General features: G+C 35.5%; 4 protein-coding genes across 4 annotated transcripts; 1 reads left to right on the top strand and 3 right to left on the bottom strand.

Annotated features, from left to right (window-relative positions):
* Positions 1–226: 226 nt before the first annotated feature.
* LOC105560876 (importin subunit alpha-3) lies at positions 227–5,435 on the top strand. The gene is made up of 9 exons (XM_012010375.1): positions 227–767; positions 2,179–2,281; positions 2,386–2,590; positions 2,753–2,913; positions 3,214–3,440; positions 3,730–4,095; positions 4,193–4,427; positions 4,583–4,674; positions 4,750–5,435. The coding sequence occupies exons 1-9, from the start codon at positions 699–701 to the stop codon at positions 4,834–4,836; spliced, it is 1,545 nt and encodes a 514-aa protein (XP_011865765.1). The 5' UTR covers positions 227–698; the 3' UTR covers positions 4,837–5,435.
* A 226-nt stretch (positions 5,436–5,661) lies between these two features.
* LOC105560875 (39S ribosomal protein L3, mitochondrial) lies at positions 5,662–7,970 on the bottom strand. The gene is made up of 7 exons (XM_012010374.1): positions 7,724–7,970; positions 7,215–7,305; positions 6,866–7,105; positions 6,638–6,772; positions 6,398–6,558; positions 6,081–6,270; positions 5,662–5,952 (listed from the first exon to the last, which is right to left on the bottom strand). The coding sequence occupies exons 1-7, from the start codon at positions 7,783–7,785 to the stop codon at positions 5,716–5,718; spliced, it is 1,116 nt and encodes a 371-aa protein (XP_011865764.1). The 5' UTR covers positions 7,786–7,970; the 3' UTR covers positions 5,662–5,715.
* A 3,258-nt stretch (positions 7,971–11,228) lies between these two features.
* Positions 11,229–14,044, bottom strand: LOC105560874. Its single transcript, XM_012010373.1, has 7 exons — positions 13,568–14,044; positions 12,985–13,253; positions 12,493–12,648; positions 12,063–12,318; positions 11,790–11,858; positions 11,626–11,715; positions 11,229–11,353 (listed from the first exon to the last, which is right to left on the bottom strand). The coding sequence occupies exons 1-7, from the start codon at positions 13,853–13,855 to the stop codon at positions 11,273–11,275; spliced, it is 1,209 nt and encodes a 402-aa protein (XP_011865763.1). The 5' UTR covers positions 13,856–14,044; the 3' UTR covers positions 11,229–11,272.
* Positions 14,045–14,736: 692 nt separating this feature from the next.
* Positions 14,737–15,691, bottom strand: LOC105560873 (putative gustatory receptor 28b). The gene is made up of 3 exons (XM_012010372.1): positions 15,595–15,691; positions 15,401–15,490; positions 14,737–15,155 (listed from the first exon to the last, which is right to left on the bottom strand). Exons 1-3 carry the CDS (start codon positions 15,652–15,654, stop codon positions 15,099–15,101), a joined length of 207 nt encoding a protein of 68 aa, XP_011865762.1. The 5' UTR covers positions 15,655–15,691; the 3' UTR covers positions 14,737–15,098.
* Between the last annotated feature and the right edge of the window lie 188 nt (positions 15,692–15,879).

Below are 15,879 nucleotides of genomic sequence, written 5' to 3'. Positions count from 1 at the left end.
AACGTCTCTATACGAGATACGAACGGTTGCAAATAGAAATTATTTCAAAAGACGTGAATTTCCGGTCAAGTGCGAGCGAATAACAAGAGCACGCGGGGCGCGCGACGCTAGCAGACCCTCTGTCGTTTACCTCCTCCATGGTTCCGCGAAACACATGTAGACCGGTCCGTAAACCGGAGAGCAACGGGCGTAGCGTTTTCGGAACACGCCGTCCTCGTTTCGTGCCATTTCGCCGAACGTTCCTTTCGCGCTCTTTTGGGAACGCTCGAGGAAACATCCGTGGTCTGTTCTGTTCCCGCACGGCCTGCTTTGCCAGTCGCATTCGCTCCCGATCGTGGGAAAAAAAAAAAGAGAAGAGGGAATATCCGTGAAGAGAGGTGGTGCGCACGAGAGAGCCGAGGCGGTGCTGCATAACGCAACGGCGGCAATTATTACGCGATCGGGTGTTACGCGTGATACTGCATATTGACGTATCTACGTACACCGCATCGAGCGACCCTTCGGGACGGAATGCAGTTATCTGTGTAGACCGAAGTAAGACGCAGGGCCATCGCAGCGGAACGAGGCACTCGAGGAGCGAAGTCGGGAGTTTATCGTGACAACGGGATCGTACATCTCGCGATAGCGCGACGGCGGAGGACTGCGGTACCGGCACACATTCGTCCAGCACACGAGCACGGGAATTGGTTATTGAAAAAATGGCGGCCGAGGCAATGCTGAATAAGAACCGAATGATGGTGTTTAAGAACAAAGGCAAGGACCAGGAGGTGAGTGGACCGTCGCCGCCCGACGTTGGGGGCCGATCGCTTTTCTCGCGCGACGGAATTTGTCCGCCGCGAAGTCGAGACGCTCCCACGTTCGCCGCCCTGCGCCATGCCATTTGTCTCCCCCCGAACTCGTGCGTGCGTGCATGCATGCATGCGTGCGTGCGTGCGTGCGTGCGTGAGTGAGCGCTCGCGTGCGTTGTACGCGCGAGCTGCTCCGCTTTCCTCCCGATTTCTCCCCGTCCCTTTTCCTGCCCTGTCTCCCTCCTCCCCTTGTCTCTGTCCCTTTTGCATCTGCTCCTCCTTTCCGTCCTCCATGTTTCTCCCATTGCCGTCTTGTCCCTTCACTTTTCTTCCTTTTCCTCCTTCCTTTTACCCTTTTTCCCCTTAATCTATCATCTCTCGTCTTCTCTCTCTCTCTCTCTCGTTCTACTTGTTGCTTCTTTTATTTTTCGTCCGGTTGCTGCCCACTTCGGAATTGAAATTACTATTGTGTGCAATCATTGTGCATAATTAGTAATAATTTTTGCAATATCTTTTTCATTAAGATTCTATCAGGTTGTACCTTTATATTTTTAGCACTTTGTCTACTTAGAGGCCGGTATCCATTGTCTGTCCTTGGGCTCGATCATGCATTTTTTCCTCAAGCGTGAACTCGTGAAATTTTTCACTTTGCAAACCGACCACATATTAGCAACTTGGGACACTACTTCAGATGATCTTGAAATAAGGGGCTCGAATCTCTTCGTCTGGCGTCAACTCGTGAAATTTTTCACTTTTCACGAGTTGACGCCAGACGAAGAGATTCGAGCCCCTTATTTCAAGATCATCTGAAGTAGTGTCCCAAGTTGCTAATATGTGGTCGGTTTGCAACATACAAGACTATACTTAAGGTGGCCTCAAGCGTAAGAATGGATTATGTATGCCGGCAAGTTTCTGCGTGACTTTATATTAAGTTGCGTGTAAGAATCGGTTAACTGCAAGTATCTTTACCATATGTTCCAATTACACGTAGTATATAATTAATGAATTAATTATATCGATTGTAGCGGTCAAAGTAAACTTGGCTTTTACTCATCCCAGCTGATCAAATTTTGCATTAATTTTATAATTAAATGTTTATTACGATTTAAGAATGGAACGTAGAATTTAAAGCAACTTAAGAACATCTTTTTAATTTCTGTGTACCTCCAAATAGTAATTGGAAAAAAAGGTTGATAAAGAAGATTAGTTGTTATGAGATGTAACTCTATAGAATATAATGGTATATTATTCCTCCTAATATTTGAAATACCGTGGCGTAGCCATGTGTTGCTCTGACATTTTGAAGTGGTATTACACAAGACGGTGAATTGAACTTGCTACTTTTCGAAAGCCGACACGATTGTACATTTAAAAAAATTGATATTTGTAGGAAATGAGAAGAAGACGTAATGAGGTGACGGTAGAACTACGTAAAAATAAGCGAGAGGAAACCTTGCAAAAGAGGAGAAATGTACCTATCACAGATTCAACAGGTAATGTCGGAAATTAGATTTTCTCATTTTTATGCATTGCGAATGTAAGGTAAACGTAAATGTTGCTGCGTCACTACATTAATATACATTATTCTTCCAAGTAGATGAGGATGACATTGATAAGCAGCTTGCAAAGATCAATTTGGAAGAATTGGTAGCAAAGGCAGGTAGCTTAGATCCTACAGTACAATTACAAGCTGTACAATCGGCAAGGAAATTATTGTCATCAGATCGTAACCCACCCATTGATCCATTGATAGAGAGTGGTATTTTACCAATCTTGGTTCGCTGTCTTGAACAACATAACAAGTGAGAAACATTTTTTCTGCAAGTGTATCAGTTATCTTATGACTTTGGATATTTTTGTTTGTTATAATTTTGCAAGTATCTTTTATAAATTACATATGAAGCTACAGTTATCTCCGAGACTGTAGAAAGCATGCATTATATTGTATTAATATAATATTTCAGTCCATCGTTGCAATTCGAAGCGGCCTGGGCTTTAACAAATATTGCAAGTGGAACATCTGCCCAAACACAAGCTGTAGTTGCCGCTGGTGCAGTGCCACTGTTCTTGCATTTGTTGCTTTCAAGTCAACAGAATGTATGTGAACAAGCAGTATGGGCCTTAGGTATGCATTTAGACGTCTAATTGTGAAAAAATATTTAAATTACAGTGTATGTAAGATTTTTCTTTTGAAATATATTATTATGTACATTTCTTGTGTCTTAAAAGATTGAAATAGTAGATAACTTTCAAATAAATTTATTTAATTGTTAATTTTGTGGATTGTGATATTGAAAGTATATTATTTCTTTAATTGTTAGCTGCTATGATGTATATTGCATCTTTTCCTGTATATATACCTGCATACATATACATGTGTTTTTGTATACTGTTATTTAAATACTTATGTTTCACTTTATTATAGGTAACATTATTGGAGATGGTCCAGTACCTAGAGACTACGTTATTAATCTTGGTGTTGTAAAGCCATTGCTAACATTTATTAAACCAGACATACCAATTACATTTCTACGTAACGTAACTTGGGTTATCGTAAACTTATGTAGGAATAAAGATCCACCGCCGCCAGTTCAAACCATAAAGGAGATTTTGCCTGCTCTAAATATGCTTATTCATCACAATGATGTTAATGTAAGCAGTGTGATTATTTTTAAATTAGAAACAATTTAACATTAGGAGATTCAAAAAAGTTAATGTAATAATCCACGTGAGGTAAAGTAATGTAATAATATCTCCCTTTGATTTTGCCTGTGATTTAATTATAGAGAAACAATTTAATGTTTTTTTTTTTGTTAATTTAAGGAAAAATTATTAATTTTCGTAGAATTGTATCGCGGTTATTTTTAAATGTAATAGAAAAACTGACTTTAATTTTCATATAATTATTTTTGATAAATAATTTTAACAATGTTTTTGGTAGATTCTTGTTGACACTGTATGGGCCTTGAGTTATTTAACTGACGGTGGTAACCAGCAAATTCAAATGGTTATAGACAGCGGTGTTGTCCCTCGTTTAATACCACTTCTTTCGCACAAGGAAGTCAAAGTGCAAACTGCTGCTCTTAGAGCAGTTGGTAATATCGTGACTGGTACAGATGAGCAAACGCAAACTGTTCTAAATTGTGAAGCACTTACGCATTTCCCCAATTTACTGACTCATCCAAAAGAGAAAATTTGTAAAGAAGCAGTCTGGTTTCTTTCAAATATTACTGCCGGTAATCAATCTCAAGTTCAAGCAGTTATAGACGCAGGACTTTTATCACTCATTATTCGTAATTTAGCAAAGGTAAGCATATAATTTTATTCAAATAAAATATATATTGTTATATACTATTACTTCACATTGTTACACATACGTTATTATTCACACTTTGCTTTTATAGGGAGAATTCCAAACACAAAAAGAAGCAGCATGGGCCATTAGTAACCTTACGATAAGTGGTAATAGAGATCAAGTTGCACGGCTTATACAAGAAGGAGTTATTGGTCCATTTTGTGACCTCTTGTCATGTAAAGATACTCAAGTTGTACAGGTGGTATTGGACGGAATTCATAATATGCTTAAACTTGCTGGATCGCAAGTTGAACATTTGGCGAACATGATTGAGGAATGTTCCGGTAAATATGCTTTATTATTTTATATAATAGATTAATTTTCTGTAACATTTTCTTATATACATATATGTATTAAGAAAGCGTAAGAAATAAAGTATGAAAAATTTAACAAGTTGATATTGATTGCACATTTATACATGTAATTTATTTATTTAAAGGTCTGGATAAAATTGAGGCATTGCAAAACCATGAAAATGTAGATATTTACAAACTAGCATATGACATTATCGAGCAATACTTTTCAGAAGAGGTAAGGCATTATAGGCTTAATAATGTTGGCGTGAATTTTATTCTCACAAAATCTCTAACTCACATTGATTTTCAGGCGGATGATGCACCATTGGCACCGCACGAAGGTGCTTTTGAGTTTGATCAGACGACGAGTATTCCGAGTGAAGGTTTTAAATTCTGAGAGGGTCTCCACTTCTTATCCGATCGTGCCGTCCCCCGACAAACTCCAACGTGGAGCTATTTTGCTTTCTCTTTTCTATTTCTACATTTCCTTCCTACTCCAATGAAAGCATAGCAATATGAATTTAATGCTACCGATTCAATGATTATTGCGTTTGTTCTTACAAACATACAGTGTGATTCATAGACTTTTCCGTATTCGGAAAGAACGCAGCAAGAGACAAGAGCCAATTATGGAATGAAGGAGTTTGTAACCATCCAATTGTGCGTCTGTGGACTTTAATTTTTTTCCCCTTTTCTTATAATGTATGTTACCTTTTTCTTTTATAATATACGATAAATGCGTATTAGCTGTCTTTAGCTAAACGCAACTAGCTACATAACGCATGAGTAAATTATTCTAGAAGTCGAATAACAATAAGGTGTTAAGTTAATGGAAAAAAAAAGGATCTTTCTATCGTGCTTGATCATACTGCTCTCCTCTCTAACTCAGGATGAGTCTTGGTTAGCGATATTACTTTTATAAAATAATTCGTGTATATTTTAGGCATGTTAAATTTATAATGATATTGATTACTAAATAAATGAATCAATTGACTACTCTTTGCTAGCATAATTGATAAGTGTGGATATTTCTGTAAGGAGCAGACAACCAATAAAATTTCAACGGAAATACGGCACAACTTCGACCATCACTCGACAATTTTATTTTGACTTATTAGCATGGAATTAGAAGTTATATAAATGTGCCTGTGCTAATTCTTTGTTACTGTGCAACTTCTATTTATAAACTGTCATCCGGAGAAAAGCATGTAAACTCTGTAAATAATCCTGGTCTGCAATTACGCAATTTTTTTTATTCAATACTATACAGATATAATTAAGATTCTTCTTTAAATTCTATCGTGGGTTCTGCGAACTGATGTACGTCGTCTACATAAAGTTCCTCTGGAAGCGACTCTTCGGCGTTACTTGGTAAATACGTCGGGAAATTTGGCGCATTGGATTTCCTCAGAGGAAGTAACGTATCGTATATGGTACAATAAGTATTGGTTTCGCCGGGTATATTGTGTCCCAGAACCCAAATCACGTTGTACTTGGTGTTTATTCGTAAAATCTATAGAGCATCAGTCACGAAAAAAATAGTGAACTTATAAAATTATACCAACTAGTAAAATGTATAAAACTCAAAGTTTACGATAGAAGAGATTCTTTTATACCTCTGTTAGACACGAATTTACTTACTCGATAACCTCTTTGAATACGCCATCGGTTACCCATGTGCCCGGGCATTTTAGTACCAGGCATAACTCGGGCTTTCTCACCACCCGATCCGATGTTTCCGGGTCGTCTGTGAGTCTTTGTCACGCCGTGACTGGCAGGCATCCCTTTAAAGCCCCATCGTTTCATGACGCCTTGGAAGCCACGATCGATCCTGATGGAAATCACATGCTTCAACTTTTCGCGAATAACGAACAATTTATACGATGATTTTATACTTTTTTTTTCTTTTCATAAAGCGATATGTCTAGCACAATAGGACGAGACGCAATATGATTTACGTTTTCCCGCGGATATCGACGATTTCCCCTGGTTTAAAATGTGTGGCGAATAAAGGGGTTCCTGGTTGCAATGCTGCTTGTGGAGATATTATAAACCTTCTTAGTACACGTTTCGGCATAACGCCAGTGTCGTTGAAGAGGCCGTAATATTCCTTCGTGACCTGCGCAAAAAGGTATCGTCAATTTTACACGGTGGAAAAAGAGAAATTCGTGTCGTACGTAACTTTTCGGCTACCGTACCAATTGCGGATCTATATTTTCCGCCCCCACTACGAGACAGCCGCGTCTGTTTTTGACTTGTCTCGTAGGTGTGCGAGATTTTACTGGGAAAAACTGCTCCGGTGGTATGTATTTGACTACTTCATTGTCGACGATCTGGAGGCACAGAATATGGTCGCGGAATAATCGGGAATATTAAAATGTTAACAGTGCTGCTCGTGCGTCAAGGATCAAAGCTGCTGCGTTTACCTGAAGTAACGTCGAGAAGACCTTCTTTCCGTCTTTCATCCACAACGGATAAACCCCTAATTTCTTGCCGATTAAACCAGTACGTTTCATACCTTTCTTCCACTGTACGGTAGGCTCGATTGGGTCCACTTTCAAAGGGGAAAGTTTCGTTCCAAGTCCAATGGTAGACAAATCGTATTGATTCTGCACCACTTCGTTAAGAAACTGCTTGTTGTCTTCCGTTAGTCTTTCGTCGTACAACTGCAAGAGAATTTTCATGTACCTTTTGTATATACACACATGCATATATATTGTTTAAACGTCGTGTTACAATAAGAATAAATTATTAATTATTTTACTGGTTACATACAACACGTTGTGGTTTCGGGAGCCACTCTGGATGGCGGTATCTGGGTTTAGGTAGATACTTGTCTCGCTTCGGGATTGATATCATATCGATGCTGCAAGTTGACAAAAATACGAAACGTGATGAGAATTTGTATACAAATCTACACTCGTCTATTACATTTAGTATGTTCTATACGAGCGTACACGCGAGTACTTTAATACATTCTATCTCCATCACTTTATTCTCACTTAGTTCAGCGAGTAAACTCTCTTCTTTCTGCACCTTTAATTCAGCTTGCTCGTTTTAATGAATTTTGTACTTGTATTATAACATCATGATACCAAAGCTTTTATAATATTTACAAGCTTGAGATAAAGCACCAAGGCGGTTGACGAAAGGTTACAGCGTTTAACTAGCGCTTCTGCTCGTTTATTTAATAATAAGAATTCATGTGTCTAAACGATAGTTCCGTACATGTGGAGCGGAACAATTCTATGCTTCGAAAGACGACACGAAGCGACGACACATACCTTTGTTTCAAACATTTGTGAAAAAGTTGAAGTCCATTAATCGTCTTTAGAAGCGATGTCATTGTTAATGCATCAATCTCGTACCCTAAATGTCGCGATATTTTTTCACGTTTACAGATATCAGGTAACCTAACCTAAAAAAAAGCGATTTAAGCCCTAGATAACCCAAAAGCGGAGTTCAAAGCGCCCACTACTCCACACCACTTTACCCTCTTCACAGTCAATTGGAGTGACAGAAAAAAAAACACAAATTCACTAGGTCTGTTCTTCGTAGCTGAACTAGTGCAGCTAATAAAGAACAAACCTAAAGCCCGTATAGCCCGTATCAGACTACGAATTGGGATTAGATTGAAATTTGACCAATTAGAGTAATAATTACTATAAGCTTGAGGTTAGTAAACTTCTCAAGGCTACTCTCTGGGACCTGATTCTCGAAATCATTCGAAAAAGAAACGTATACGAACATTCTGCTCTGACAGAAAATTTAATAGCGTTTTCGATTTGCTGACTCGATCCGACTCCGAGTCAGAAAAGTTTAATCAAGAGTAAGATTTTTGTAGAAATTGTGGTTCAAATCTTGCTTTTGATCAAACTTTTCTGACTCGGGGTCGGGTCGAGTCAGAAAATCGAAAACGCTATAAGTTGAAAGTCGATTGGTTAAAGCCACGCGAATAGCCAATCAACTTGCAACTTTTCTGTGAGAGTAGAATTTTCGCATACGTTTCTCCTTCGAATAGGTTCAAGAATCGAGCCCCCGGCCCGTATTTGTCCGTCTACAATAGATGATTTAAGCCCTAAAGCCTTAAGAAATTGACTAATCACGGTCAAGTATGAGTAGAGTACGCGAGTGTGATTAGTCAATTTCCTCGAAGTTAAATCTCTATTTTGTAGACGGGCGCTTGGGCTACGATTGAGATTGAAATTTAGCCAATCGGAGCAAAATTCACTAAACATGAGATTAGCAAACTTCGTTCTAATTGGTCAAATTTTTTAGTTAATTAATGATCATTGCAGTCGCAAGTTCTAATCTCAATCTCATTGCCAGTACGGGAATTCTGTAACTTGCAATCGGCGCTTTTCGGTATCGTTAACTGGCGACAGCCAATGGCGAGGACGATCTTCGAAAGAGACGCAGATTTTCATTGGTTGCTCCTAGTTAACGTTATCGAAAAACCTCGATAGCAATTAAGTTAGAGAATTCCCGTACTGATACGGACTTATCGCCTGTGGAATCAACGGGGCAGGTACGGCGTATCTTTCAACGTTCGTTCGTCAAAAAACTATTTTTATGCTTTTGTCAGACCTCGGCGGTTGTTTACGTCGAGCCGCCGCGCCGCCGGCGGTCGCCGGCGGCTGCCGAGGTCACAGAACGTTCCGTACGCCGCACTATCGTTCGTACCGCCGGCACGTACGCCACGGGGTGATGTGCGCGATTATTTACCGTGTAATTAAGCGACGACAGCCGCGCGATCGAGCTGATCGAGTCCGTAGATGCTGCGGTGCATCATTTTCGTTCCTCGGAGGTAAGAAACTTCGCTACTTCGCTCGAGACGTGGATAAGCGAACCGCCGGATTTTTGCCGGCTGCCGTTCACTTGCTGCTCCCGCGACATAAATTGAGTACAGGAGAGCCGCGAGGGTACCGATCGCTCGTCAATGTGCACATTCTCCGCGTGGATTTGCGCGCCTCATTCGACATCGCGTGAACGATATCGAAGGGACTTTGAAACGCGCCGTTGACTCGCGTGGTTCGCGTCGCCGCGGCCGCTATGCGCCGAGGTGAGAAGACGCTCGGTCGCATTATCGTTCGAGCCGCCGGACACGTACGCCACGGGACGATGTGCGCGATCGTTCCCCGCGTAATTGAGCGACGCCACGGCCACGCGATCGAGCTCTTCGGTTCCGCAAGTACCGCGGGACATCGTCCTCGTCTTTCTCAGAGAATTCGCCTCGCTCGAGATACGACAAGTGAACCGCCGAAACGTCGTTCGTGCTCGCTTTCCTCTCGACGACGTCAAGTAAAGAGCCGCGAAAGTGTCGATTGCTCGTGCATATGTGCGTACTTTTCGAGTGAATTTACGCGTTTGTTCGAGATAGGCTGATGGCAGAGAACTATCCGTAAGCGCTTAAGACTGACGTAGTCGTAGACGTAGGGCAAGGCAGAGAGAAACGTAAGTCGTATACAGTAGCCTTTCACGATTTACGTTTCTCTCTGCCTTGCCCTACGTCTACGACTGAGACAGTCTTAAGCGTTTACGGATTGTTTTCTCTGCCATCAGCCTTACATCGCGACTCCGATATTGAAGTGGTATTCGCGTCGCTGACTCGACTCGCATAGTGTCGCGCAGCAGCGGGAACCGGCGCCATGTTGATCCATATTCAAAGAACGCAGCGGACCGATCTCCCGCGCGCCGAGGGTCGTCGCGATGCGTTTCACGGTACGTACAATCGCAGATCTTAATGTGTGGAGAAGACCACGAATAAATATGAATTAAAACCAAATAGAGCGCGCGCAACGCTATTTCCAATAACGTATTTAATACGAATTTATATTATATTATTAAAGTACATAATTCGATAATTTTTGCTCATAATAAATGAAGATTTGTAATTTAGTAATATGCATTTGTATGCATCAACTATCGAGATAAAATCTTTAATCTTACAAGGAGAAGATATAGATCCGTAAGCTGGAATTTGGCTAAATTTGAAATATGTTCTACATCCTCCCCAGGTTAATCATTATTTCATCTTTTTTTTTATAATACTGGATCATTTCATACGTAATCCGGATTTTAGAGTTATTTAAAAAAAAAGAAAAGCAATACTGAGAATCTTTTCTTCGCCAGTGAATAGTTGAAATAAAAACGTAATGGGAAAAATTATTTGACATGTCTGGCAATATATTATTAAAGGAATTACATAACGTTTCGACCGAAAATAAGAAAGTTCGCATTTTAATTTTAATCCAAAATATATTTTCTATTATCACTTATAATTTCTTCTTATCTTAAATGTAATAATATTCATATAATAAGTATAATAAGTTATAATAATAACAGTAATATTACATTATATATTTATTCTATCTTTCCTCAAGTATTGAATCGTACCATAAATAATATCATAATGAAAAGGAGTTCAATTTATTGCTTAAAACCAAAAGACTTTTATCTCTAGAGAATTAAAAAAATTTAATTACGTAAAATACAAGAATGGATGCTTACTACACTTTTTCTAATACATATTTTGCGAGCATTTTAAATACACATATATGTTTAATTTAATTCAAATTGTAAAATTTAAATAAATTTTCTAAAATTTTAAACAATAGTATTTAATATATCTACTATTGGTCGATATGATAAAAATATTGTGTAATGTATTTAAACTTAAATTTTTATTTTAGTACTTGATTATTATATTACTAACATTTTATAACAGTTTCTAAGTGACATTTAATTTTATAAACGTATAAAATAATTTTGATGTAATATTAAATTCTGTGAAGTTACTTCTTTACTTTCTTCTTCTATAGTAAATTACCATTCTATAGTAAATTACCTTCTAAATTGATATTTACATTCATTTGCACCATGATAATCACGAACGTTACAATCGTTATGCATACCTGAAAAAAACGTATCAATTAATTAAGGAACAGCAATTCATTGAAACGTAACGCTACAACATAAATTGGAAAATACAAACGCTTGTGTGTTACGATGGCAGTAATAAAGTAATAATAATAATAACAGTTTTGACTGATATAACTTTAAAAAGTAATTTTCTGAATTTCTATTTTGTGATTAAAACATGAGAGAGAGAGAGAGAGAGAGAGAGAGAGAGAGAGAGAGAGAGAGAGAGAGAGAGAGAGAGAGAGAGAGAAATGTAAAAGTAAACCTTTCTAAAACACTTGTTTCCAAGATAAAAGAGATTCATTCCAGTTAATTTCAATGGATGATGCATTATTTGCAGCGTAAACTGATAAATCTGTGGACGAATAATTCTTATTTAAGTATAATTTATTTTTTTGTATTTTTGCTCTTTTGTTAAAATATACTCACCTCCTCACATACATCAGCATACCGGAGAATATTTGTCAGTTGATGGATTGTTTTGTTAATTTCATTTGCCTGAAATTTGGAATTGATTATCATTCAATACATATTTTTATTTTAAATTATAAAGGAGCGGTATTCATAGTTTGATCTTACATTCAAGATCGTCTTACAATTAGATACTTCGTAACCAATGAAATGTTCCATACTGCATTTTTAGATAAAAAGATGGGCTTGAATCTAAGATCAGACTATGAATACTGGCCTAAGTAGCTTTACCTTAGTCATGACACTTTCACATATGTAATTTATAAAGTACATTCTTATTAATAGTAAGATAGCCCATGAACCGACATTAATCCATATGAATAGTGTTTGTAATATTTCTTTTGAAAATTGCTGCATTGAATACAGGCATAAACCATAACACGTCGACGTTAAGTACATAAGGTACGTCGTCATTCCGAAAGTTATCTGTATTCCAAACAGGAAGTTGAATTCACGAGTAATGCGACATAATTCTAAATGAAGGTGCCTATAAAAAAAATATAGTTTATAAATAAATAATATAAATTTATTTTATGAAAATCTATATGTATAAAATAATTATCTTAATGAATTATTTCTAAAAATAGATTTCTATCAAATTTTCTTATTAACAAATAAAACACCAAATTAATAATCTGTTTCAATGTGTGTTCGGATTTACATTGAAGTCCATAACGTTTGCTTGTAATTAATACCCAAAGTATATCGATGAAGAACAACTGTAGATTTCTGTTCTGTACATCTCAGACCACGATCTTCTCTTATTAATAAACATCGTATATACTCGTTTACTGTGTCAAATTTGATACAAATATACCTGTGCAAATAATATCTCTGTAACTATAAATTATTTATTATATTTATAGTTACAGTTTTATAATTATATTATTATACTATAATATATCACAGAAAGTTTTTATTTAAACAACATGTTTTGAATGTGTAAAATTTAAATCCTTTAAAACATGATATTGAAGACTGATATTGACTACCGAAATAATTATATTATTTAAAACAATTTTTCTAAAGCTTTCATTATAAATATTAAATGTTACTATTTTAGTGATAATTATTTTTCTCTTTCTTTTTCTTCACTTAATTTTTCTACACACACCCGCACACATGTCGCACGTGCTGTAAATGTTATACAAACCATAAAAGAAAAGTGAATAGCAAATCTGTGAATGCATTCACATGAAGACAGTGATTTAGTATATAAGCTAGAAATAATCCCCAAGAAGTAAGTTTAACGTAACTTGTCCACCATATCGAATCGAGAAAATTTACGGCAAGACTGTATACAATCCAACCAATTATCGCTATTTTCGAGTACATATGTATATTTTGATTCATTATTGAAACGCCCAATTCTTCTAAAGAATTATCCACAGCAGAAAGCTTCTTCAAATTTATCTCAAATCTCTAAAACAATAATAAGGCAAAAATTGAAAACATATTTATAAAACAATTATTTTCTTACAACGGAAAATATAGTTACATGTACATATAGTATAACAAAGACATATTTAGAGGCATTTAAAATGGTAAGACAAACGCTTTAATAAATAAAAACAAAAAACTTTAGTTTACTTAATAAAAATATTAGATTATAAAGAGATTGAAATGGTTTACGTAATTGTTACATTGAAGACATCGATGATAAAATATAATTATTATGATGTGATATTTAAATATGTACTTCATATAAATACAGAAAAGGGAAAGTGCAATTATACCTTTTGATGATAGAAGCTCATGATCACAGATATGGCAGTGGTAATAATGTGAATTATTATAATAACACTATTTGTGGTATCTGCATATAATACTTCCCACGTAAAAGAAATCACTACATAGTAAAAAAGATAAGCATAAGAAACCCAAATAATCAAACAATATAAAATACTTAAATATGCAATCCAGCGAATCCTTGGATTCGGTTGTTTCATAGGATAAACGCCTAAACCCATAATAAAACATGTAATCAAAAGAGGGCGTAAAACTTGTTGGATAGGGACCACCATTGTTAGTAATTAGTTATTAGTAACAAGCTAACACTAATTGTTCAAACTTGTTTGCTAGACGTATCACAACTGTGTCGATTTGGAACGATAGTGGAGCCTCGTGATCGCAATGCCTATACATAGGTATTATTACTTGTAGCACTCACGCAAATTAAAGCGTGCAATCCTCTCTAATTGATAGGAGAAATAATTCATCGTACGCAAACTATTGTAGTAATGGTACTAATTTATTTCCCACGTGTTTTCTTATAGGAAGCACATTCAATATTCACCTTGCAATGTTGTCCTCTATAATTTTTGCCATATTATTATGCTATATCATGTGCATAATAAAATTAAAAAAATTCAAAATTATGAATAATATAAATAAAAACATCGTATTTTTATATATTATTATCCTTTTGATATGAAATATATTATTTAATTGCAAAGATAGAAACGTGTAACAAGAAAGAGAAATATATTTCTAAAGTTTCATATTAAATACTTTTTATTTATTTTTATCTTTAATAGATAGTACTTTCGTAATTAAAATTAATTTTCGTTGATGCAAAATATAAATAGTATAAAAGATTATATACAAAGAATTATACAATAATAATTCAACTGTATATTTTTTCGTTACATTATTGTAAAAAAGAAATTATAAGAAAACAACTATTTTTAAAGACAAGAGAAAATTGCATTATTCGGGCTTATACTTACTATATATTTAAAATTAATTTTGTTTAGACATGCATATTCTTTATAGTAATTTATAGAAAGAGAAAAAGAAATGGGATCACAATGAAAAATGAGACAAGAAATTTATTTTATAAATTAAATTTACAACTTATATTCACTTAATATATATTTTTGTTTTACAAACAATTAGTATATTGCACTGTATGATTCTACACTTATTCGGAAATTACCAACTTGTTTATTCTTTTTACAATAGGGGGGGGGGAATTGTACACAATACAAGTAAGAGTTAAAACATTAAAAAATTTTTTATCGTACGTTTATCGATGTAAAAGTATATGAAAATATTGTTCTACCAAAGAAATTGTGTTTTAAGACTAAAAGTATTCGGTGCGCAGAACGTTAGAAACGGTATAAACATTCACACAATTAACCATTAAGCTATCTACATATCGACTTTCTTATTTCATATTGATTTATAATAATTTATATCATATCGGTCCATGCGTTAACTCTTTATTATTGTTCATTTTGTCTTAAAAATTCAGTTTTTTTCCTGTTATTCGTCAGACATTTGTATTAAGATAATCATAAATGTTGTAATTGTAGTGACAAACTAGAAAAAAACGTATAAATTAAATGTTTCTGTCAATAAAAATGTTGAGTAAGCCGAATAAGGCTATTGTAGCTACAAGCTTTCTATAATAATAATTTACAGATTTTTATTGTACAAAAATGAACATAATAATAAAACTCCTACGTAAGGTATTAAAAATAATATTACGGTCTTCTAATTTATAATATGATATATGTACATCTAAAATTAAAATAATGTAAAACATTAAATATATAAATACTAACTTTTCGTAAAAGATTATTGCCGAAATAGAAGAAACCCAGTCCACTGAATTTTAGCGGATGATGTTTTATTTGCAATGAAAACTGATAAATCTACAACACATATCGAAATGTTATTTAGGAATTAAAATAAGGAATTAAAAAAAGTTTAATTAGTAAATTGTTTTTGCCTCTTACTATTAAAATTTGACCTTTACCTCGTAACGAACGTCAGCATATCGAAGAGAATACATCAATTCATGAATTACTTTTTCCATTTTATTAGCCTAAAAGTGATTTTTTATTTTAATACTATATAATATATATATTATATAACTCTATTAATAAAATTATATCTGCTGACGACAATAATTCCACGTGTATGATAAACTACGTTATGTCCGAAAAAGAAATCGGCGCGTAGTACTAATGTGGAAAGAAACGGTAAATAGATTCACGATTTTCAAAAAGATTTAAGATTTACAAGTTGGGCTACCTACATC

Source organism: Vollenhovia emeryi, unplaced genomic scaffold, assembly GCF_000949405.1.
Source record: "Vollenhovia emeryi isolate VEMERY1.0 unplaced genomic scaffold, V.emery_V1.0 DF939218.1, whole genome shotgun sequence".
Taxonomy (NCBI): Eukaryota; Metazoa; Arthropoda; class Insecta; order Hymenoptera; family Formicidae; genus Vollenhovia; species Vollenhovia emeryi.
Note: the sequence above shows the minus strand (reverse complement) of the source record. Positions and strands in the feature narration are given on the sequence as shown.